The sequence below is a fragment of the Strix aluco genome, chromosome Z (assembly GCF_031877795.1).
Source record: "Strix aluco isolate bStrAlu1 chromosome Z, bStrAlu1.hap1, whole genome shotgun sequence".
Classification (NCBI taxonomy): domain Eukaryota; kingdom Metazoa; phylum Chordata; class Aves; order Strigiformes; family Strigidae; genus Strix; species Strix aluco.
The window spans coordinates 60,745,894-60,770,512 of NC_133971.1; the positions used below are offsets into that span (position 1 = coordinate 60,745,894).

At 38.6% G+C, this 24,619-nt stretch overlaps 1 protein-coding gene across 1 annotated transcript in view; it reads right to left on the reverse strand.

Moving 5' to 3' along the window:
• Nucleotides 1–24,619, reverse strand: part of LOC141918813 (E3 ubiquitin-protein ligase KCMF1-like) — a 60,782-nt gene that overhangs the window by 16,007 nt on the left and 20,156 nt on the right. Inside the window, 2 exon segments of the mRNA XM_074813661.1 lie at nucleotides 2,840–2,979; nucleotides 15,565–15,732. Coding sequence (XP_074669762.1) covers nucleotides 2,840–2,979; nucleotides 15,565–15,732 — 308 coding nt within the window.

Here is a 24,619-nt window from a genome sequence, read left to right on the forward strand (position 1 = left end):
CAGTCAGTGTGATTCCTGCCCACAAGTACCTAATAGCGGTGTACTGCCAAAGTGGTGTAATGCCAAATACCTGAGAAAAATAATCAGAAAGTAAATGTCTTCTCTGTGACACTGCGAACATAAAATGGCAAAATTTAAGGGATGAAAAATTCTTTGACTCATTCTTTGAAAAACAGGGAGTGGGGTGGTGTGGGGGCTATAAAACAAAAGTGATTCCGTCCCTGTAAACTTCCCTTAAAGATCTAAAAATAAATATCTAAAATAAACCACATCTTTGGATGGACAGAGATACTAAGAGGTCTACAAGCTCAGTATCTAAACAGAAATAATTGCTTGAAAGCCAAAGACCACAAACATTTAGAATCCGTAATATGTTCCTCTTTTACTGTAGACAGTGAAAGGCTACATTACTAGACTGCAGTATCCAAGTAGTTTTATGTGAATACACACTAAACATTTATCACAAAAGCTAGATTCAAAACTTAGCACAAACATTCACAATCATACTCAAGGATTATCACTGTTTGGAACAAAGGTATAACAATGTTGCAGACTGACTCACAAAAAGGAAGTAATTTTTTTTTGTACACATACAACTCTTTCAGGAACCAGTGGAGTAGCAGGTGTCTAGAATCACAAATTTAGGCTTTATGTACTGAGTTCTAGAAGTCACAGCTGCAAACAAGGATGTGTCAAATTTTAAAACCTAGAATCTTAACATTGTGTGTCAGGAACATATCACTGACATCAAGCGGTATAAGTCAGAACTGCAATACCAAGCCACCAAAGAAAGTCATCCAAACATGGAATTTTCAACGGTTGACACCATGTTTGAAAGCTGCAAAGTTAAAGAAAAACTCATCGAGATTATAAAAATTGCAATGTGTCACTAAGTTAAATTATGATCCTACACTGCAAGTGATTGTGAAGTAAACTATTTCACTTCATATGTTTAAGAAAGACCAGAACACCTTTGAGTCTCAAACATAGACAAGCACCTCCACTATCACTCCTTCGCACAAGATCCTTAATAGGCTTGGAAAGGTTAATTTTCTTCCACTGAATTCCTTGGAATTTAAGCAAACTAGAAGATCAGAATAGAGAACTATGTTGGGTTTGGGTGTGGCAGGGTTTTGGTACTGGGAGAGGGGGCTACAGAGGTGGCTCCTGTGAGAAGCTTCTTCAAGTTGCCCCAGCTCCAAGTCAGATCTGCCTCTGGCCAAGGCCAAGCCGCTATGGTAACATATTTAAAAAGGGGAACCTGAGAGGAGGAGTTGTGAGGGAGATACCTATGCAAACATCAAGGTCAGTGGAAGAAAGGAGTGGGGAGTGGAGAGGTGCACCCAAGCACAGTTTCCCCTGCAGCCTGTGGTGAGAGGGCAGGCTGTACCTCTGCAGCCCATGGAGGTCCACAGTGGAGCAGATGCCCACCTGCAACCCATGGAGGACCCCACACCAGAGCAGGTAGCTGCATGTAAGGAAGGCTGGGACTCTGAGGGAAGCCCGTGTTGGAGCAGTCTGTTGCTGGGAGGACTGGAGTCCACAGTAGGGACCCACATTGGAGAGCTGCAGCCTATGGGAAGGACTCACATCAGAGAAAGTTTGTAGAGGATTGTCTCCCATGATGGAAGACCCCACACTGGAGAAGAGGAAGAGCGTTAAGAGTTCTCCCGCTGAGGAGGAAGGAGCAGCAGAGACAACGGGTAATGAATTGACTGCAACTCCCATTCCCTGACCCCCTGCACCGCTGGAGGGGAGGAGGTAGAGAAAGAAGGAGCAAAGCTGAGCCTGGGAAGAAGAAAGGGGTGGGGGTGAAGGTGTTTAAGATGTGGTTGTATTTCTCACTGTCCTACTCTTTTCAATTGGTAAACTGGTGGTGGTGTGTTCAAATTAAATTGACGTTCTTTTTTTCTCCCCCAATTAAGTCTGTCTTTTGCCTGTGACCATAATGGGTGAGTCATGTCTCCCTGTCCTTGTCTGAATCTGAGCATTTTGTTTTATTTTCTGTTCCCCATCCCTGAAGGGGAAAGGAGTGAGCAAGCAGCTGAGCAGTTGCCCTCTGGACTTGAACCACAAGAAAAACCTCTTTATAGGTAATTTCTTTACAATATATTAGTAATGTGTAATCAACTTCAAGCATTCACATTTTTCTAGGAATCTATGGTACAGCAATTAACCATACAAGAGTACCCTGGATGTCATTCTGATAACCTAGTTTCTTCTACTCCAAAAGACAACCAGGAGCTAACATCTCAGATTAAAGTATTTCTGTTGACACTTGTTTAAGTGTGGTTTTAACTATGTCAAGTGTCCTAATGGTTAAGGATGGGGGAAAAACCCTGCTTTAACAATAGTTTCAAAAGAATGACAGCTTTCACTGCATAGATATACCAGGTCCATCACAAAAGCTATCTGAAAACACACGAAACTGTCTGTATGTCTTCCTCTCTCTGTTACAAAAAACTGTCACAGCTATGAGCTTCCAGGACAATTACATACTGGTTGTGAAAAGGGAGACACAGATATACAGAATAACCATGAAAATACTCTAAATTTTGTCTTACAGGATAATAAGCTCCTAAACATGGCAGCTTTTACATCTGGACAACCAAACAGCAACCATAAAAGAAGAAAGCAAGCTCATTATATTACAATACCCATGAAACACAGAATTTTAATGTCACTGTCAAATGTAGTATGTCTTCTTACAAAGCATTTAAATGAACTCATGCTTCAAAAAAAAAAAAGAACAAGAACAGGAGGGTACCAATTTTCCAGAAGAGAGACTCTTCTTAATGTATTTCCACCACAACTGAAATCCAGTTCTGAAACTTCTTACCACTTCTGTTGATGTTTCTGCATGCTCAGAAGTAACATGTTCTTGAAGAGATGTTTCCGTATAACCCATTTTCCCACAATAAGGACAAGTAAAAGACTGTGGCTGCTCTACAGAGAAAGCTTCTCCACCATAGTACAAATCTGAAACAGAAAGTGTTTAAATAGAGGTTACTTCAAAGCAGTAGCATAATTTATTTTTTTCATGTAAACCTCTGTAAGTGTACTTCCATGTAACCACTGCCCAATTAATCTGCTTTTAACTGAAACGGCTATTTTAATCTTGCATAAAGGTCATAGGCTGATATTCCAGAAGTGTTCAATTACTGATTACAAAAAACAGACAGACTACATTTCATTTTCATTAGCAAATATAACATAGTTTTCTAATATTCATTAGGAGCAAAAACTCCTATGATAATGATGCTGATATTGCCAAATCTTCGCTTTCCCTTCACCCTTCTTATCCCACATACAGGGTCACCTATGGTATTTTTCAATTATAAGATGAGTTTTCAAAAGCTGAACTCTCAATAGTACCTCAAAAATTTAGATTAAAATTTAAAAGTCCTCCATGATACCATATGTCAATATTTATGCCATAGCTGAACCACTACTTTACAAGAAGCAGTGTTAGAAATGTCTCAAATATATAAAAGACTGATAGTGAAAAAGGAATCTGATTATCTGTTACACAATAGTAACAACTTTAAGTTGTATTGAATTTAAGCACTTTTGCACTACTGATGAAAAGCAGGCACTTTTAAGTTGCTAACATAGAAGTTCCCCACACTTTACATGAAAATTTATCAAACCATGCAAGAAAAGAAAAGAATGCTTCTCTCTCTCATCCTCTGCAGGTATTATGTATTCAACAGGAAATGACAAATAAACTTCACATTCACATCAAGCTAAAAAGTGTGATTTTCTCCAGCAAGTAATTTAAAAATCTTTTCACTGACATTTTTCAGTCACTTGTAGTAAGTCCTAGAGAAAATATTTTCATAGAATTATGAATATTCTGATATAAAATAAAAATTGGACAAGTCTGAACAGATACTAGAACTCATGTTCTGCACCACAAGGCAGTATCAATCTATCCAATGTATTAGGAGTATGTCCTTCTGATGGCTTAAGTTACAGCTTCCTAAGATTTATGACATCTGCTACTGACCACTCTTTAGGACATGACTAGGAAGAGCAGAACAACTTTTTTGTTTCTGCAGCTTTACAAAAAATGATGTTTAAGCTAAAAATGTACATATCTATAATGCCCCGTATTAACAGATAGTATTTTACACATAACTAGGTTTTGAAACCTAATACTACAAGACTAATACAGGAAATTACTTTCTTAGTAACATACTAATATGCAGAGTTAAAGATAGAGAACAAGATTGAATACACTGCAGATTAAAGTTTATGTTCAGTAGTCCCTGTACACCTTATTTTGAAACTGCTTCCAGAGAAGTTAAATGCTGGAGGATGAGAGAAAGATAACCCTTTAACAGGCATGGTAAGAAATGTCCAAGTAGACAGTCTTGCCAAAGAAGAAACACTACCTGACACACTGCGCATTTTAACTGGTTCATCAAATTAACTATCACATTAAGCTTGAGCACTATTCTAAATCTTTGGTTCATTTATTCACATATATGAGGAAAACATTATGTCCAACTATCCAAAGTAAAAAGTTCCCAGCCAATTAAGTCTTAGTTCTCCAAGGCAGCATTTGATATTCCATTAAAAGTTTTATACAATAAGGCACAGAAGTAACTTTTCATTAGAGAATGGAATTGCATATCAGATATGATTGAAACAGAACTATACAGACCAAAAGTCAGCATGAATGTAAACTGGAAGACATGTCCAAAAGATTAGCACCCCCACCCTGCTACCTGAAAGTTGTCTAAATAGTATTGACAAACAGCTGCCTGGAATCATTATTAAAGGGAAATCCCAAAGGTCCTTGCACAACACGTATCAGGACTCAGTTCTGACTGCAGCTGAGTCACCCAACACAGGAACAATGGACAATTCCTTGACAGGTTGTCAGGCATTCAGCTGGCATCCTAACAACAAGACATGTGATATGTCTTAATTCAAAGCATCTGTCCTTACCTGATCCCCTATAAATCCATGACAAGAACCAGTGAAGCTTGGAGAGGAAGGTCTATCTTCCCACATTTCCAGGAGAGGTTGCTGGCCAACATTTAAATATACCATATTCAACTGAAGATGAAAATACTGCCGGATTGGAAAAAAGCCTCTCAAACTCTTCAATCTGCTTGTTTGGTTTATAACTTAAGTATCAATCACCTTTAGAGTGTGTTCTGAATGATCAAAAACAGGAACAACAGCAAATTCCCCCATGTCAAAGCTTTTAAAACTATCTGTAGTTCTCATCCATTACTTACAGCAAGCTTGTGTCTATTCTATATGAGTAGATTGGTGCTACAATTACTCCAGCAGGTGACCAGAAAAACTGGGTCTGAGGCAGGATTACACCATTAGCATTCAGAACTCTGACAGTCTCTATGTACAGGTGTTAAGCAACATCACGCTACAAGGATGAACCAATTAGATTTACTTACATGCACAACTACCTTTTGACTTGAACAGCTTCTCTAAAGTTACAGGACACACATTTTTCAGGAGTTTAAGTCTTCCATTCTCTTCTTATTTACATGATATACAATAAAGACCTACATGAAAATTAACCTGCTCCAAGTTTGAGGTATTATGGAGACTGTTTCAGATACAACACACAGGAGGTATACACAATTCACAGAACTTCAAGGTTTTGGAGCTCTTAGGCAGTACCACTTCAGTACATATTTCACTAAGTACTCCTCTGAAAGTTCCTCCAAGAATCACACTCAGACTGCCATTCTGATGTAGTCAAAAACCTGAGTGTGGGTAAAAAAAATTACCAATACGCTGCAGCATACTCAAATATGACAAACTTACACATGTCAGGGTTTCAAATGAGGAAAGCACGAACAAGGTTTACATGGGATAATGTTCTTAAGCAGTCACTAAAACAGTCTCTGAATGGATCAGCCATACAGACTCTGGAACAAATATTCTTTCAGAAAAATATATCTGTAAGGCAAAAGATTCAAAATGATGGTTGACTAGAACAGATAAATGCAAAATGCTCCAATGAAGACAGATGAAAGAATCCTCCTTGCAACTACATGAAGAAAAATTCTAACTAAGGCAGCTCATTACACAAGTTGTTACAGATTCAAAAAGCTTTCTTACTTCTACAGTATCATTGCAGAGAGGAAATGCAAACTTCAGTTCTCACTTTTTCAGTGTCCTAAAGATATAACAAAGCCAAAGCTTAGAAATATGGCCAAACTTCCGAACTGAACAGTTAAGAAGAATTCCAAATTTAACTGCATTTAATCTGCCTCAAACAGCACATAGAAAAACACTGTATTATTCTCTGAAACATAATAACAAGAACTTGTGCAAAAAAATTCTGCATACCTGTGGGAACAGCAAAAATGTCAGCCGCAAACACATCAAGAACTAATGACAGTTTGTTCAGTTGATCCTCTAATTTCCCCTCACGCTTTGGTATGACCCTCATGTTGATGATTAAATACCTATTTACTGATTGGAAACTGAAATTCTCCATCACTGCAAACATACACATATACATGCAACAAAACCAAGTCAAATTTTCATTTGAGGACTCTAGCTGAGCAGACTCGTTTCTGGAAAATTTCCAAGTCCTGGCATGTTATATACTGATTGGGATAAAACAAAAGATGATGACTCAAAGGGGCAAGGCTAATGAAAAAGGGGCTCAACATCTTATTCTTTAGAGGATTTGCATATAAGAGTAACTTTTGCATCTACTACCTAAAAATATCTCAAAATCATCAAATTGTCTAAAAACCTCTACCTATAAACCCCACTACTTCATGAATACAAGTATTTTCAAGTAAGGTAGAAGTACCAACTCCAACTTCCCAGCTCAAAGGGCACAGGGCCACACCCAGTCTGAGGTGAGTGGTAAATTAATTAATATGCAGGTGAAAATATCTTTTCCTTAGATATGTTGTTATGTCAGTCCAGATTTCAAGAATTCCAGCAGTACATACTGTCCTATCACAGACGGGAGAAATTTGACAAGTACTGTCAAATCCTGTGTTTCTAATCCTTGCTTTTAGAGGACATGAAACAAGCCATTTATTAATTAAAAAATAAAAATCTCAGTTCTTTCTAGTGTCCTGATTATACTCTTGCATGTTCTCCCACTCATACCTCCTCCCACATCTTTCTCATAATACACAGCAAACTTACATGCATATGTCAAATAAGTATGCCTTCATCTGGAAAAAAAAATTAAAAATGCACCTGTCAGAACCGAAATCAGTCATTGGCAAATCCAAATTTTCCCTTTGAAAGTTTATACTTCCTTTTTTGCTCTTGAACTTTAATCTCTCTCCCCCTCTTACAATCAAAATCTATCTCTTTTCTGATCTAAAATACAGGTCACCAAGTAAGTTTTCTTTAAGACTATACAAAAAAAAAAAGAGGTTGGTAATTAAGTGATACCATGAATCTCTGTGTCTAGTTTTAGCATTGAAGCTACTTGAATGGATATTTCTCCACCTGTTTCAATTTTACAAGTACATCAAAAATCCTAAAAATTATTAACAGTCATGTTACTGACTATTAAAGGCTCATTTTCTAAGAAAGACCGTAACAATTAGAGGTAGTATGGAAAAAAAATTAGAATTTGGCATGGCTGCAGAAGCAAAGCAACCTACAATTATATTACTGTTTTCATTTACACTTTTATTACTGTTATGATACAACTGGCCCATGATCGAAGAATTATCCCTTCTGGCCATAAAGAAATCTTTCAGTTAATTATTTTGTTTCTTTCTAAATACCTTCCTACACAAAATCAGGTAGTTCATACCTCTTCAAACTCCTCTCAACCTCTAAAGCACTCTTCAAAGTGGCTAGGAAGACAATGTTGCTTAGTGAAAAAGAAAACCAGACTAAATCACATCCCTCTAGGAGAGGATTCATTACCCCACACTGCTTATCAATTAGAAGTAGACTACAAAGGAGTAAAAGGATCAGAATACTGTCTAAAGAGGACTCAACAACAGTTTATGAAGCTAAGATTTCAAATTCAACTGTGTTTAGACATCATAGCTTTTCCTGGAAAAAACAAAAAACACAACCAAATTTAATGTGAAAACTAAACCAAAAATATGAGCAGTTTTGCTTTATTATCCATCTATAGCTACAGACTACTTGTACTTAACATTTAAATCTAATTAACACATTCTTAAACTTGGCAGGAGGTTAGTAATGAGACAGAAGAACAGTAGGATTCCTTAGATTAAAAAAAAAAATCAATTTTTCAAGATGATTTAGGGCTACATTTTATAACAGCTTGTCCTTGCTTTCTGTTAAGACATATTTCTTTACAAGGGGACACAGCAGTTAGGAATTTTAGTTTCACTTTTCTTCATGTAAGTAATTCCAATTGGATATAAACATATAGATAAAAATGTTGGTATTATAAAAGTTGTAGTGTATTTGAAATTTTTTTTAATGTTTGAAGAAACCAAATGGTGGCAACACACCACATCTTATAAAGTATGTATTTTCCTGTATCACTCATCAAGGAGTCATACTATTCAAAACAGTATTACTGTTTAAACTGCTTTTCTGTTTTGCTGCAGGTTTTCTGAACAGAAAAACATTCTAAAACCTGCTAGATATTCTGCTATAAACTTAGAAATAATGCTTACCTACCTTCAACTTATAAATATTTGCATAAAGAAATGGGCCAACCAACAGCAAGCTTACAAAATTCAGCCCAGCCCTGCATCAGGCAGGCAGGATGCCAGCAGGGCCAGGGAGCAGCTCTGAGGAGGTGCTGCTGGGTGCAGGATGGGCAGCAAGATGAGCAGGGGCCAGTCATGTGCCTAGAGCAATATGAGTAGGGGTGATCCCTTCGGCTCAGCACCCATCAGACTCATGCAGGCACTGCACCTTGTTTGAGGCCTCCTAGTACAGGGGAGACATCAAATTGAAGTGAGTTCAGCAGAAAGCTATTAAGATGGCAGGGCTGGGGTACTCACCCTGCAAGGAGAGGGTGCAGGGCCAGGACTGGTTCCGCCTGGAGCGGACAGCTTGGGTCACCTAACAGCTGCCCCCATACCTACAGAAACAGGATCAAGGAGACACAGCCAGACTCTTCACAGTGCTGCAGTACGGGAAGACAAGAGGATATCACGAAAAACGTTTTCCCCATGTAGACAGGCAGTGGAACAGGATACCCAAACAGCCCCTGTGCCATCTCCACTCCTGGAGGTTTTCAAGACCTAAGTAGGCAAAGACCTGACTAACCAGGTCTGACCTCACAGCTTAGAGCAGAAGGTTGGACCAAAAGACCCCAGAAATTCCTTCCAACCAGAATTATCCTATGAAACAAAGATACACAGTGATACAGCTGTAATATTCAACTAGACACTAATATTCTGTTACTCAACCAATGTTGTCCTGTTTTACAGACTGGAGGGATCTACTCTCAACAGGTGTGATCTCTACCCACCTTACCCGCCTCACTTGGAACTCTTCCCTTCCACCACAAAGGCAGTGCAAGAGCCACGTCCACTGGAGTAAAATGACAGCTTGTTTTAATCTGTAAACTGCTGCTCATTCCTTCCAACCAGAACATCACTATTTCAATCTTCCAGCAAGTTTCCAGTACAGCTATGTCTAGCAGGAAGAACAGCACAGCCTCCATTTTTCTTCATGCAGTTTCATCAGCCATCAATTTCAGCATTCAACCTCATAGCCACAAAGCACTGAGCTGTTTCATTGTGAGAAATGCGTTGGCAGGGCTAACAATGATTACATGCAGGTATTCAGATAGCCAGATGTTTTGTTTCCCCAACAGGCCTTAGCTGCCTTGACCAGCCTCAAAGCAGACCTCCACACACACCCTCTACCCATGGGCTACATCTATGGTCTCACCATCTGGCCATGAACTATGCTGTAGCTGCACCCTGCCCTCTCCCTGCCTTGGATGGGTTTCATGAACCCCAGAGCTGACTTGTTATACTTGCTTTGTCTGGGACTGTCAACTAGACCCACTCCTGTTACCAACCCTGCCCTGCACACTGTCAAGTGAGGACACTGCCCCTGCCTGTGCTGTGGTCACCCTCAGCTCCTAGTTTGTTATTCCTTGAAGAGTAGTCCTGGTCTTGCTGCTTCCCAACAGTAAGAACCACATGGTGAAGCTGTGAATGAGCACAGATGCTATTGAAGATGAGGGAGAATTTGCAGCCCATCTGCCAGTACTGAGCAGTGCCAAAACTGCAGGTGCTGCTCAAAGGCAGGGTCAACCAGCTGGGAAGCAGCTCTGCTGAAAAGGACCAATTGATCCCTGTGGACAGCAAGACAAACATGAGCCAGCAGTGAGCCCCTGCGTCACTGAAAGCAAACAATGACCTGGGCTAAATCTATAAGAAAACAACCATCAGATTAAGGGATGTGATATCCCATGATACTTGACACTTCCTAAGCAACACAGGGTTCAATTTTGTTCTCTCCAATTCAAGACATATATTGAAATAGAATGGAGAGGATCTAGGGTTCACCAGAAGTGGTGAAGTGTCCCTTGATGGAAACACTAGACTTGACTTGATGGGATAGCCCAACTTATGTTCCAATCTTCTGTTGGAAGCAGGATCAGATGATCTCTGGTGTCCCCTTCCAAACAAGCTAGACTATTCTATGATGCTCTGACTTATCAAGGTATGCAGTTACCAGACAGATCTTGTTCTAGCAGTTAAAAAAAATATCACAAAACCCTCAAGCTGAATTCTGGTGAATCCAGTCAGACCTCACACTATGCATTATCAAGGAAACCATTACTTAAGTAGCTTCCTTTGCCTAAGGCTTAGGCACAAAAGGTGGCAGGATCTTCTGTCACATAAGGACCTGAACTGACAAGTGAAGGTACACTTGTCCTGTACTTTGATAAAAGTAACACTATATGATTTTGGCAGAGACTTCTACTAACAATTTGTATTACTTTCTTTGCAGTACAACCTGCAGGGTGGGGGTAATGTGCAAGCCACATGCTTAAAATCATAAAGCATCCTAACAGCTTAGGATTCTTTTTCAGGAGAAAGAAAACTGGAAAGTTTGCTCTGAACTTTTCCATTGTCCTGAGAAATTGTCCTACAGAAGGAACAAAAGTACGACGACTGCCTGGTAAGCATATTCCTGTTCTTTACACAGGCCTATTCCAATTCTACTATTTGACCCCTCAGAAATAATCTAATTGGATTTGTGCTTTAAAGGCCACTTGTCACTACATATGAGACTTTGCATTTTATTTTAAGCTCTGTCCCTCTTACTGCAGCATATCACTCTTGGTGTGTGTGTGAAAGTTTTTTCCAGTGTCTCTTGTGGGGACTGAAGAACAGTAACACTGCCATTGCTCTGGATCCCATCTTGTTTCAAAATTAATACTAGGTCATACACTGACTCCTGAAAGACAAATATACCAACCAGATGGCACAAGAGTGAATACATGCATAGCCAGAATCACCAGGGCTTTTGTTTTCGGTGTTCTCATATGGGCTCCTATACTAGTCCAAGTCTTGAGGAAGGGTGGGAGGAATGATCAAAAAAATATCAAGATGACAACAAAAAGCTCCTTCAGAGCACCTGAAGAAGTCCATCTTCCTGCAACACAATCTGCGACATTACTACAGTACCTAGGAATCCTAAAAACTGATCAGAATTTTCACTGAGGCAAAAAAATGTGTGTTGGGTTTCTCTGTGCAGCAGGGGTTTTTGGTAGCTGAGGAGGGGGCTACAGCAGTGGCCCCCTGTGAGAAACTTTGTGAAGCTCCCTCAGCTCCAAGTTGGATCTGCCTCTGGGCCAAGGCTGAGCCAATTAGTGATGGTGGCTGCACCTCTGTGATAACATATTTAAAAAGGAGAACATGGGAGGAGGAGTTGGACTTGTGAAGGAGAAACCTACGCAAATAGGTTTTTTTTAGCAAGGCGGGGGGGGGGGGGGGGGGGGCAGCAGTGCACCAGAGCAGACACTCCCCGGCAGCCGGTGGCGAGAGGGCAGGCTGTGCCCTTGCAGTCCGCAGAGGTCACCAGTGGCAGATGCCAACCTGCAGCCTATGCAAGACCCCACAGCAGAGCAGCTGACTGTGCCCAACGAAGGTTAGGACTCTGTGGGAAGCCCCCACTGTTGTAGTTCAGCGCTGGGAAGACTGCAACATGTGGGAGGGACCCACGCTGGAGCAGCCTGGGAGGAGTTGCATCGCATGGGAAGAACTCATGTTGTAGAAAGACAGTCCTTGGTCTTCCGTGAGAGGCACCCCACACTGGAGCAGGGGAGAATGTGAGGAGTCCTTCTTAGAAGGAGTAGTGGACTGACCATAACCCCATACAGAGATCAGGAGCCAAACTAAGCCTGGGAAGAAGAGAGGGGTGGGAAGGAAGGTGTTTTTAAGATGTGGTAATACTTCTCACTGTCCTGCTCTTAAGTGGTGGTGGTGTTAGTGTTTGAATTAAATTGATGTCCTTTTTCTTCCCCTAATGAGTCTGTCTTTTGCGCATGACCATAATGGTGAGTCATCCCTCCCTATCCTTATCTTGATTCCCAAGCCTCTTGTTTTATTTTCTCCTTCCTATTCCTGAGGGGGAAGGAGTGAGCAAGGAGCTGTGTGGTGCTCAGTTGCCCTCCAGGCTCTGACCACAACAATATGTTAACTACTTCTACACTGAAACAATCCAAGACAGATAGGATCATCCATGTGATTAGCTGTCCACCACAAACCTGAATTCGGTCACAGCTTTAGACACAGAGTACTTAAGCAAATTCCACAGTTATCTGCATATAGAGAGTGCTGGCCAGAATAGTGATGGGAACTAGAGGTACACAGTCCTTTTCATCAGCTGCAGATGGACCTTGAGCAAGTGACCCACTGATCCCCACATTCACTTTTAAAAATCAGAAAAATGATACTTCCTCTGAAGTGCTTTTGCACTGGAAGGATCCCATACTCTGCTTACTTCTTGGTAAAACACTCACCTTCGACCAGCTGTCCATTTCCCTCCCCACCATCAGCAAAAACTGTAAGTTTTCATTCTATTAAAAGCAGTTGTCATACCTTTGAATCAAACCTGATTACAGACAACAGTATTGAAGTTTGTCAATGGCCATGTAAACTACAATTCACACACCTACCTATACTAACAGCCTTCCGTTCTGTGTTTCTACTGAAGTTTTCCTTATTTAGGAAAACTCCCTACTCATACTGTCACACATTAGAAGACATTCTCCTTTCATTTGGCTTCCCACATCACTCAGAAGTGACAGAAGACTTCATTACTTCTATGCCATTTAGTTTTACATTGCTAATCTTACCTGTGAGATTATTTTATTTCAACCCATTAATATCTGCTTCTTTAATGAATTTTAATACTCACTAGAGTACAGCTATCCCGACAACACTGAAACAGGTCATTCTACTAGTTCTACCATTATTGATTTTCTAACTAAACCTAAGATTCCTTAGCTCCTGATTTTTTGGATGTCCCTCAAAGTCACATGATCTCCTTGGCTACACAAGACTCTTTGAAAAGTTACTGTAGCTTCTCTAAGCATCTGTATAATACTGTAAATGCACACTTCTTTATGTCTTTCTTACATTCTAAAGGGAACTGTAAAATAAAAAACATTTTAAGAATGGTGTCACAGAGCTTCCTGAGCCCTAAGGAGTATGTTATTTATAAATATACCCTAATTCATTCTTCAGTGTATAAGCTTACAAGGTCACTAGTACTAGGCTGTCATCAACATTTGCTGTGGTTCACAATTGGTGGTGATGTATTCTTTCCTGTTCTTGTTCTACAGCATTAATCAAATCAAACCAGGAGTCTTGCTGCAGAGCTGAGTTGCAGTATTATTCTTCCTAACACTGGTTCTGTGGGAGTAATGCTTGGATATCAACCCATATGAAATTTCTAGAGCTTGTTTTCTTATTCTTCTTATTTAAAGAAGCTACAGTAGCATAAACACCAAGCAATGCAGAAGTGGCCCTTGGAATTCTAATACCCATCTCAATACTTCACTGTGAACATTTTTCCACCTTGCCATCTGCATGCTTTATGGAGACTTAAAATAGTAAAAAATAACCCCTCTCTGCCCCTACACGTACAAATAAAATGTATTAAACCAAAAGATATGGTTATCAAAACTTCCAGAATAGAAATATCCAAGTTGCAAGAAATGTTCTTATGAATGCTCTGATGATAGGCATTTAAGAGTAGTGTTTAGAACAAGTTTCCTCACTGAAGTACACTGAAAGCTTTGACATTTAATGTTAGCTTAAGGTTTCATAGCAAGCATGTTTCAGTCCTCGTACCCCTACAATGAACATTTAATGTTTACAGCAATGCTGTCCTTTTAGCCCGTGTGCAACATCCAAGAATAACTATTGCTAAGGGGCTAAGAAGTTTGAACTGTGCATCTCAGTGACCAGAATCCTGAACTAACATACTGTACAGAGAATTCTATGTCATTAGTGAGACCAAAAAAACAGAAGCCTGAGAAGAAACATATACAAGCTAAAAAGGTAGCATGCATTTTTGATAACGCATTAAATTATTTCCTTCCAAACCCTGGATTCCCAGGGCCTGGATTTCTGAAGTCATGACCAAACAGTCTTAGGGCAAGCAGAGGCCTGAAAATTAAAAGAAAATGGAAGACATCTTCATTCAAAGGCTGTTTTGAGAAACCAACTGCATGTTTACATATATAGCTATTGTCTAATCTTTAAAGCAATAAAGAAGTAGATTTTACTTCTGTTTTAATCAAAAAGGTAAAGTAGTAATTTACAGTTCATAAGACTTCAGCTTTTAAGAAATCATATTTAAAGAATTCAAAACTTAAAGAATACAGCAAAAATTGCTAAAATAATTATTAAAATGCTAGCTCTGTGAGCTTAACACAAAACCAAAATTCACATCCAGCACCAGCAACATCTTAGAGCAGAGGGTTGTCACAGAAGTATCTTGTGAAATACAAATTATTAAAAACATGATGCAATAGAAACAAGCAGCAGGACAGGAGACAAGAACAAATTTTTGTTATTTTAAGTATTGACATGGCTTTATAGTCAGAAATAATTCTTAAATTAGACCTTCAAAGGACTTCCAAGATGACTACATGCTAGCCCTTGCCACTAATCTTTTATATTCAGTACGGCCCATCACTATCCTGCTGTACCTAACAGTCCCACATAAACCACCATTGAATAACATCCCTACAAAATCTCACCAGCATTTTTCTGATTGTACACTGTGGCACTTATGTAAAGCATACTGGGGGAGAGAAGGTTGCCACATCTTCTGAAGTGGAAGTTAATTAGGACTAGTCATTGATATTAAGTATGTTTATTAGTCTGACAACCTGCTGTTAACAGATCAAAATAAAAATATTTTAAAATACATACGCACCAACTAAAATATATATAAATCAGTTCTTGTATGCTAAAATCAAAGAAAGCATACTTGTTTCTTAGAAGATGAGAATTTGCTCTATCAGTGTGCTAATGGGGGAAGTGGTAGTAGAAACATGAAAATCCATATTGTATTTGTAGACACAACATAGCAATAAATCACTAGTTTGAAATTATCACTTACCAAAATCTACTCTTGTTAGTATGCACTGCATTGGATGGTCAGTTGTATGCCTTGTTGTTGTTGCACCACTTTCATAACAAGTTGCACACAGATCGTAATCGTAGCAAATTAAACACTTGTATCTGCGACCTCGAAAATTTCCTTTTAAACATGCATCACAGCTGACACCTGTAAACAAAAAAAGTTGCTTTAAAACAGCAATAAATGCACTTTTGTTAATAAGAGGCAGATTCCTTGCTATTGCCTCTCATCAAGTAAAAGGAGACAGACATCTGACATGTGCAGCTGACACGAGACTCAATTTTTAAGTTATTTATGTCTTTAGAAGACACTGCTCTCCCAAAATGAGAATCTTGAATTCCTGAAGTAAAATAAGGGCAAACTCAAGCACCTGAATAATAGGTTACATTATAAAATCTCTTCAGAGGTACCTTCCTACGGGCACCTTTACCTAGTATCACTGACCAGTATTTTGACTGTTCGGTTAGAAATCTTGGGCCAAATGGTGGGAAAAAACAACAATAAGCAAAGCAACCACTAACAAAAATCCACTAGCTTTTCAGTCTTTACTTTTACACTTCCTAATAATTTTGAAGAATACCTTAACTGTCCCTGACATTATATGTGGAATAGAAATTAGGACCTTTTTCCATTTTAAATAACAGAAAAAAAGTTAAGGTGTTTTTGAAGTTAGGTTGCATCAGTTCTCTCCACCTTATTTCTTTCTCAAGCTCAATCTTTGCACTGTAAGGTAGTCAACACAGCCTGGGTCAAAGAAAGGCCTTATAGCTCCCAAAGCTTTTCATTTTTCTGTGTGGTTTCAGTTCTCTCTTGGTTACTTAGTTAAGTGCAGAAGAAATGTCATCATCTTTTAATCTGTCAAGTCTAACACAGACTTCTTTCAACTGCAGCAGCAAATTAAGGGCCTCAAGGAAAGAAACCAGTGTATACAATTAAGGCAAGATTTTGATCACCATCCTCTTTCAGTATCAGCTAAGACACATTCTTTGTAGCTTGGTACAAGCACAGACAACTTTAGAGAAATAAAACTGCTTAGAATTAAATAGACACATTAGCCTTCCTACTTTTCTAAGCCTAACTTCCAGAAGACTAGTATTAATTACAGAAATTTTTCTGCAATTTTTGTTGTGCTACTCCACTCTGTAGCATCTGAACAGCAGCTTTACCACACACAACACAGGAATGCAACAGTAAGCGATTTCTTTTAAATCTCTGATACTTGTTGAAACAATTGCATCATCACATTCAGATGAACAGTGGACAAAGTTATTTTATACTTTTTCCTTCAGCTTCTTTACCTACAGGGATAGCTTAAAGCATTACCTAATTGTTTCTAATGTCTAAGCACTGTTCTTATATGAATACTGAACCTATTTCTTTAGTTGCCTCACTCAGTATCTACTTTGAAAGCATCACTCTACATGGAATAGTGTATCAGAAGAAAATATTTCAAGAACCTTCATTAATAGCCTCAAAACCCTACATTTTAAGGATGGCTCTGTTACCATCTTCAAAGTTGTCTTTTTTAAAAATCTTGCTCACTTGACATGCTTTTCTCTGAAGCTTCATCCATAAACTCTGAAGGATCTGTAACAATGTTTGATGGACACTGAGAGCAACCTACCTTCTGAAAACACCTGCTTATTAACTCTGTAGAATGAATTTCTTTGCTTCAGCTGGTTTGTTTGCTTCTTTCCCATATAGAGATCTACAAAATTTTACCTATGCAGCAACCATATCTCCCCAACAATGCATGCTATACAGAAAACACTTATCGAACATTGGCAACACTGCAAGTCTTTATTGCCTACTAAACCTTCTAGAAAACAAGAGTTAGACATCACACTGAAATAAGCAGACTAGTTTAACCTAGAGTCTGTGCCAGACACTAACAGCTTTCCAGACGAACTACTTAAGCCATGGTTCTCCAATAAGTCATATTCTCCCTACTTTTTTCCTTTAAGCTCAAAACAGTTGATTTAATGAAGATGTAAGCCTCTTTACAGCACTCAAACTCCTCCTGTCACATGTTCTCATATATTCCTACCTGTGCTTAAGAAGTTTTCATTTACATGTTTTCTTCATGCCAATACTTCTCCATATCATTTCAAACTGCAATCCCCTTACACTTTGTCATGTTAACTTTGGAGAAATTCAGCCATAAACATAAATTGCATCATAAAGTTTGTATTTAAAACTTAAGAACATTTCCAGTGGAAATGTACAATGTCTTCAAGCAGCAGATTCATTTTGGTTTTTATGATCAATTATCAGAAAGTCTACAATCTGATTCAAACAGAAAAAACTAACATTAGCATAACACATCACTATGGCTGGTGAAGTCAGACCAAGAGAATAACAATGTTAGAGACAGTATGCTTTCTTATTCTCTCAAGGTTAACATTTTGCCACAACCACCACATCCTTCCCTTCAAGAAAGCGGCTGACAGAAGGGAATGTACTGTGTTACTTTTATATCCATTTGTGTAGCAGAGAATGAAAACCACAAAAGGGAAAATTGTAATTAAATTAAAAGCCTCAGTTTGGGAGCTAAACCCATGCTTAAATCCCCAGACCTCCTCCTAAATCCAGTAGGACCTCTTCTCCAGAAGTTACGTCATTTATTCTTCCCATTTTACAACAATCTCAAAGTCAGGTCTGCTACAGTTCTTTCTGTTTTTCAAGCCTACTACTTGGCTGTCAAAACCTCACCTGTCTATACAAACTGGGATCTGGAAACTGAAATACCTACACAAATAACCTCTTCCCACCCTATTCTTTCTACTATAGTGATTACTTATTTCCTTATCAAAGCTTTGATTTTGTTTTTAATTTTTCTCTACTTGTATCTTTACATCAACTGAAATACCAAGTTCCTTTCCCTGCACAAATCTCAAACTCTCAAAGATAACATATTTCAGTCAGCACAACACGTCTTTCAACAGATGCCTATCCAACATTTCCCTGTGTTTACCTTACGTTTGCAAACACAGGTATGTTACAGACTCAAGAATGTCAGATTAAGCTGGATGCATATTAACCACAGGTTTTGATTAAGCAAACAAACAACCAAAAGAGTAGCCTGAAAAATATGTGACAAGGATTTAGATACTCAGCATACATTTCTGACTTGCATGAAACACCAGTGACTTCTAAAAGAATCCTTGAATGAAATCCTATTAACCCTGAATGAACTGCTATTCAATGAGACCTTCTGCTTTACCTTTTGCAAAGCAACGATTTGGAGCAATCAGAGTAAGAAATATCCATTTTAGTTACATTTAGTTACATTTTCATTATCAGAGATGATAGAGGTGGCTTCCTCAAAGCTGCTTCTACTTTGTTATTGCTATACAAGTCACATATACTGCATAGCATATGTCATATCTAACTAAAACCTTGCTGCTCACTCAAAAAGTAATGTTGGGGCTTTTTTAATGCAACACTGTTCCACTAGAGGGTACCATTGTGTTAAAAGCCTAAGGAGTTTTGGTTCACTTCAATTATCAAACTTCAAGGTCTGAAAGTTTCTTCAGCAGTATTCCCTCGCAGCATCAACAGTCTTAGCCTCTCCAGCTTCACATTTTGAGTTAAATGAATCAGGAGATACCTAACAGTCCCATTAATAAAATGTTTTATCCTTCAATACAAAATTCTTACTACTTTCGTGTCAAGCCATCTCACATCTTCCCCTAAATCCAGGTGAATGACTTCAGGGAAGACATTATCACACAAGCATTTTAAATGTAACATGTTGAATAATGTTTTTTTTTAAAAAAAAGAAACAACAACAACAAAAAAAATAACCAAGGACCACCCCCATCCCCAGCACCCTTCATACTTTGATTCTGATAGCCAAATATAATTTACTCTTACAACATAGAATTGGCTTTGCTATGAATTAACTAAAACAAAAGCAACATGGGCTTAACGGAGACCAGAGGGAACACATAACTTGATTTCATAATGAAGAGATAACTGGACAGACACATGGTTCAAATACTACATACATCAGTATTAGCTTGTTTTTACAGTTACAAGCAAAGGTATGACACCAGTTGAAGTGTCCTGAATGTCCCGAGCCATTACTGTCTTGGATGAACACCCGTTTGTAACAGAGAAAAGGTTTTTTTCCCCACTTGGCCTCCTCAGATAAAATGGGCAATCAGAATAATAATATTAGAAGCCCAATAATCTGACCCAGATAAAAGTGACCTGAGAATCTCTGGAGAATTCAGCAGGTCTTTTTTCCTATGAAGAACATATGGTCAAAGATAAGCTATACAGAGACACTGGAGTATGTTCCTGCCTCAAACAATGTGAGCTGCTAAACTTTATCAATACTATGGATGTATCATTTAATTTTTAGGAATTTCAGAGGAAATTCTATCCACTAATCAGTAGAAAACATTTAAAACTCATATGAAGCCTTCATGTGAAGTATTCAAACAGTGAAGACTGTTGTCACTGAAGTTGCTCAGTTGTTTCTAAGACTGAAGATGGTAAAATATATGCCATTTGATACCATTAAAAATTGAAATGTCAAATGTTTCTTAATAGCCTCATCTCTTAATGCAGACTACTGCATAATTTGAGAGGTTAATTCCTAGCTAGGAACAGAAGCTTCTGTTGTTTCTGTGAAAATTTCACCAGAAATTCAGCCAAACTGTAGAACTTTGATTTCTGTTTATTTTTTCTTTTTCATTTACTAAAGCAGATTGTGAAAACAGACATCAAGGAGACCTACAGCACAAAAACATATTCCATCACACTTGTAGCTCCAAGTGCTGAACAGAAAATCCACACACCATACCCCTGAAGTAACTAAAAACCACACCATTCCCTCACACATCTCATGTGCGACAGGGCTGAACATGCACTATCTTCTATAGCAGAGTGGAAGCAGCAACCAGACTAGCACGTCTACAAAAAGAGGTAGTAGGATTAAAGCTGCAGGCAGGGATGATGTTGACTTAGGACTGGAAAGAAAGCAGGGAGGAAAGGGAGGGAATCAGGCCTAGGTTAGACCAGAAAGGCTTTTGTTTTCTGAACAGCACTTCTCCTTCCTCTCTAGAGCCTGGAGTAGAAACAGATCCCCTAATCCTGTCATCTCCCTGTTGTTAACAAGTTTCATGAAGCCTACTTGCAGTGTCTGCTACTTGTCTAGAGCTGGTCTCAAAAGAAAGAATCGAGCAGTATGGTTGGCCCAGCAACTTTCAGCCTTGGTTCTAACACATGAGCATCAGTCAGCCTGCTACCAAAAGGAGTTCTTCCATTTTTGCTTTTGCATCCCAAGTTGTGAAAGTTATACACAGAACAGTTTCAGTCATCTAGGGCATCAAGAATAAGTGATTAGTAAGCACTGCAAAGCACGCTCAATGCTATGCAGGAATCATGCAGGGAGGGGGAGAGAGAGATCCCATGAAACTGTCCTTTTCTCTCTGGAATTCCCCAATTCATTCGTCATGCCTTCCAATTCTGACACCACAACAAGAACCTCACACAGCTGATGGCCTCATATCTCTGTTTCAGATGTGCAATAGAATACATGTGTCTACTTAATCCTCAGAGCAGCTCATCCTGTGCACTGAGGCAGTCAGAGAAGAATATCCCAGACACAAACTAGTATCTGGCCCAGTAATTAAACTCATTATCGTAAAGCCCATAGGTAAGGGATGAAATAAAGTTGTGCTAGTTAGCTTCATTTTTCTGCTTCCTAACTTGAATTTGTAACCTTTATAAGTCAGTCCACCCATTTCTATTTGATTACACAAATTATTTTAATAATGTAGTACTAAAATCAGTCAAAGAACAAGACGACTTTTACAACCATTTATATTTCCCTAAAACACCATCGAAAATTAATACTGAAAAAGTCACTCAACATTTCTTCTCCAGATCCAACTTTGAGAGAAATGCCACAATATCTACACATAAGTAGGGCTATTTTTACTCCATCAAAAAACATAATGAAATGCTAACAAAGTATCTGTAGTTCTTCAACAGCTTAATCAAAAAACTCCTAAGCAGTCTTTGGGATTTACAGCTCACAGGAAGGTTTTACATATCTCATATGTACTGATCATACTGCCCAGTAGATGGCATTCCACGCCACTCATGACGTTTAATCAGCAGGTCCAAGAATTTTGCTACTATCAATGCACATACGAACACCAAGTGAACATTTTCCTTTTTTAAAATAGATCCCAGAAACACTGGTGGTTTCATTACTACCTTAGCTGAAACTGGCTGAAAGAGGGAAGTTTTTTTTCTTGCCACCCCAGATGGATGACATAACAGCCAACTAGCAAACCTTGTGCAGCCAACTTTTTTTTAATAAACACCACCTTTTCAATAAAAATTCCAATAAAACAAAAAACATCGATACTAATTTATTGACCACTGTCTAAAAATTGTGGTAAAGTTCATTTGCCCAAGTACCAAATCAGTAATAAAGGAGATACTATAAAAATACTGAGGTTTAAATATTACTCATTTATTTATTCTTACCTGAAATAGGCCAAAATAGGTTCTGTACAAGCCACAAACATGAACTCAATCAGTTCTTGTCAATATTAAACATGTATTCTCTCTATACAATAAAAAAAAAGAGCAATCACTTTCTTGGCAAACTTTTTACATACAAATCTGCAGATTCTTCCATCTCTCTGTACTGCTGGGATGCCAGGCACATAAACCAGAAACTGCTCTAGTGGCTGCTGAAAACTCTGGACTTACAGTCTAGACATCTTTCACCAAGCATCACTATACAGCCTATGATGCAAAAAAACTGACTTTCCTGACAAGTTAGGTGGAATATCATCCTATCCTCCATAACAGAGAACAAACTTGTCTACATTGAAAAGACAAAATAATGCACATCCCTGTGCCAAAATACAGAAAGCAAGCATGAATGGAAAAATTTTAATAAGTTCACAAGTGTCCTGGAAAACTCCTTCAGATAATATGAGAAAGCAGCTGCAGAAGACCAATTCTCAAACACATTTTTTAACTAGCCTACCCTGTTTCTACTTAAGGACTTTTGTTTAGCAAAATACAATTGTGGAATCCACCTTTACTGGAAGAAAGATATAACATTCAAAACCTCCTAGAATAATATTTGCTATACCTTATATTTTCTGTTTTATTACTTTTGCAAGTTACTACAAACCCCACAAAAGAGAAACAAACCACTCTCTCTAGATATATCAGGCAAAAAAAGCATATTAACTAGTTACTGATAATCTAAATAGTGTTTTCTAGGGTTCATATCCTGATCAGACACTTCACTAGTTGCTCCCTAAATTCGGACAGGGAAAACTAGGTTACAGTTTTAAGTCCTGGCCTCCTACAGCACAAAGGTGTTTTCTCTCAGAGTACCACAGACTTCTGTATTTTCAACAAAAAGTGTCAAGTATCTTCTCAGAATAGAGTGTTACATTTAACATATCTAAATATTTAGAAACCAGCAGAATTCTTAACCTGTCATGAGAAATGATTCACAGTGAAAGGTTTTGCCAGACATGTTTCAAAGCAGAACTAGACACAGTGTATATTGTAAAGATTTTTGATCAAGCAGATTTGGATTTCTAATTTAATATTTGATCCTCTGTCTCACATGTTTCTTATCATTCAATGAATATAATTTAATTTGACCATCAAAACCATCACAACATTAAAGCCTGCTGAAGTACTGTAAATACATTAAAATCAAACAAATTGCAACATGTTTATCACAGTGCATAAAGTTTAAAATGTGGCAGCAAAGGGAACTGGCACCAGACATGATCTTATTTAACATCTCTGTTAATCTGGAAAATGGCAAACAGCATGTAAATTCTATTAATGGAAAAATACTTAAACTGAGGAAGCTGTAAACAGTGCCAGGGCAAGAAAATAACACTAACAGCACTGGGCTAAATCCTGTATCTAGTAAAATCAATGGCAAAGTTTCTAATTTAATAGAACAGGCCCAGGTTCCTGATTTTCTTTCAGGGGTAAACAGTCAACAGAAATATGCAGCTCAGGCAAACACCAAAAGAGTGCTGGGCTGTGGAAGGGGCGGGGGGGGAGGGGGCAGGAAACGGCAGGCAGGGAATAGCATTACACACAAATGAGTTTTATAGGTGTAAGAAACACTGAGAAAATCCTAAAGAGAAATTAAACCAAAGAACTAGTACTTCTCTGTCAAGACCTGCAAGAATTAAGAGCTAGTCTTCTCAGAAAATAAACCTTTGCATATTTTGGTTTACAGTGTTCAGAGAAACTGAAGAAAAATAGTGACAAAAAAGGAAAAGCAAACAAGGATAACAAGTCTCATATCCAATTAGGCATGGGAGAGAACTGAGTAGTATGGGTCAATTGAGAAGTTAAAGTGCTTGAAGATTCACTAGCCTTGATTCCTTTTTCTATGAGCCACTGTTTCAGGCAGATAGAAAAACATCAATATTCAACACACCTGGCAGAGGCAAAATTCATTAGTTTTCCTTGTAAATTCTTACCTTTGTTGGAAGGTTAGCAGAAATAAAGTACTCAATTTAGGTACACCCTATGCATAGCTCTGGTGTCTGGAACACACTCAGCTTTACTTCCTTTTGCACCATCAGACTCACTCTTGACCCTCTTATTCTTAAACATTACCTAAAGAGGCAAACATGGCAAGCTTTCCTCCCCTGCAGCACAGAGAAGAGGTTAAGATTTAGCACAGGCAGCAATGCAGAAAGCAGGCAGCACTGGCTGGGCAACCACGAAGCTAGAAGTGAAAGGCAAAAAAGTTTTCATGCAGCAAGCATTCCAGTTCTCACAGTAATACCTTGTGATTACAGCATGTCTCACAATAGCTGAGACTTACAGTAAAGACTTGCACAAGGTGGTCTGGAAATACATAAACTTCTCATGTCAGGAAAACACATCCAGAAAGAAACTGGGATAGGGAGGGAGAGAACAAGTGGTTCTCCACTAAAGAGACCAGTGATGGCTGATAGACCACAGGCAGGCATTCCTCCCTATCACCCAACTGAATTTATACAGAGGA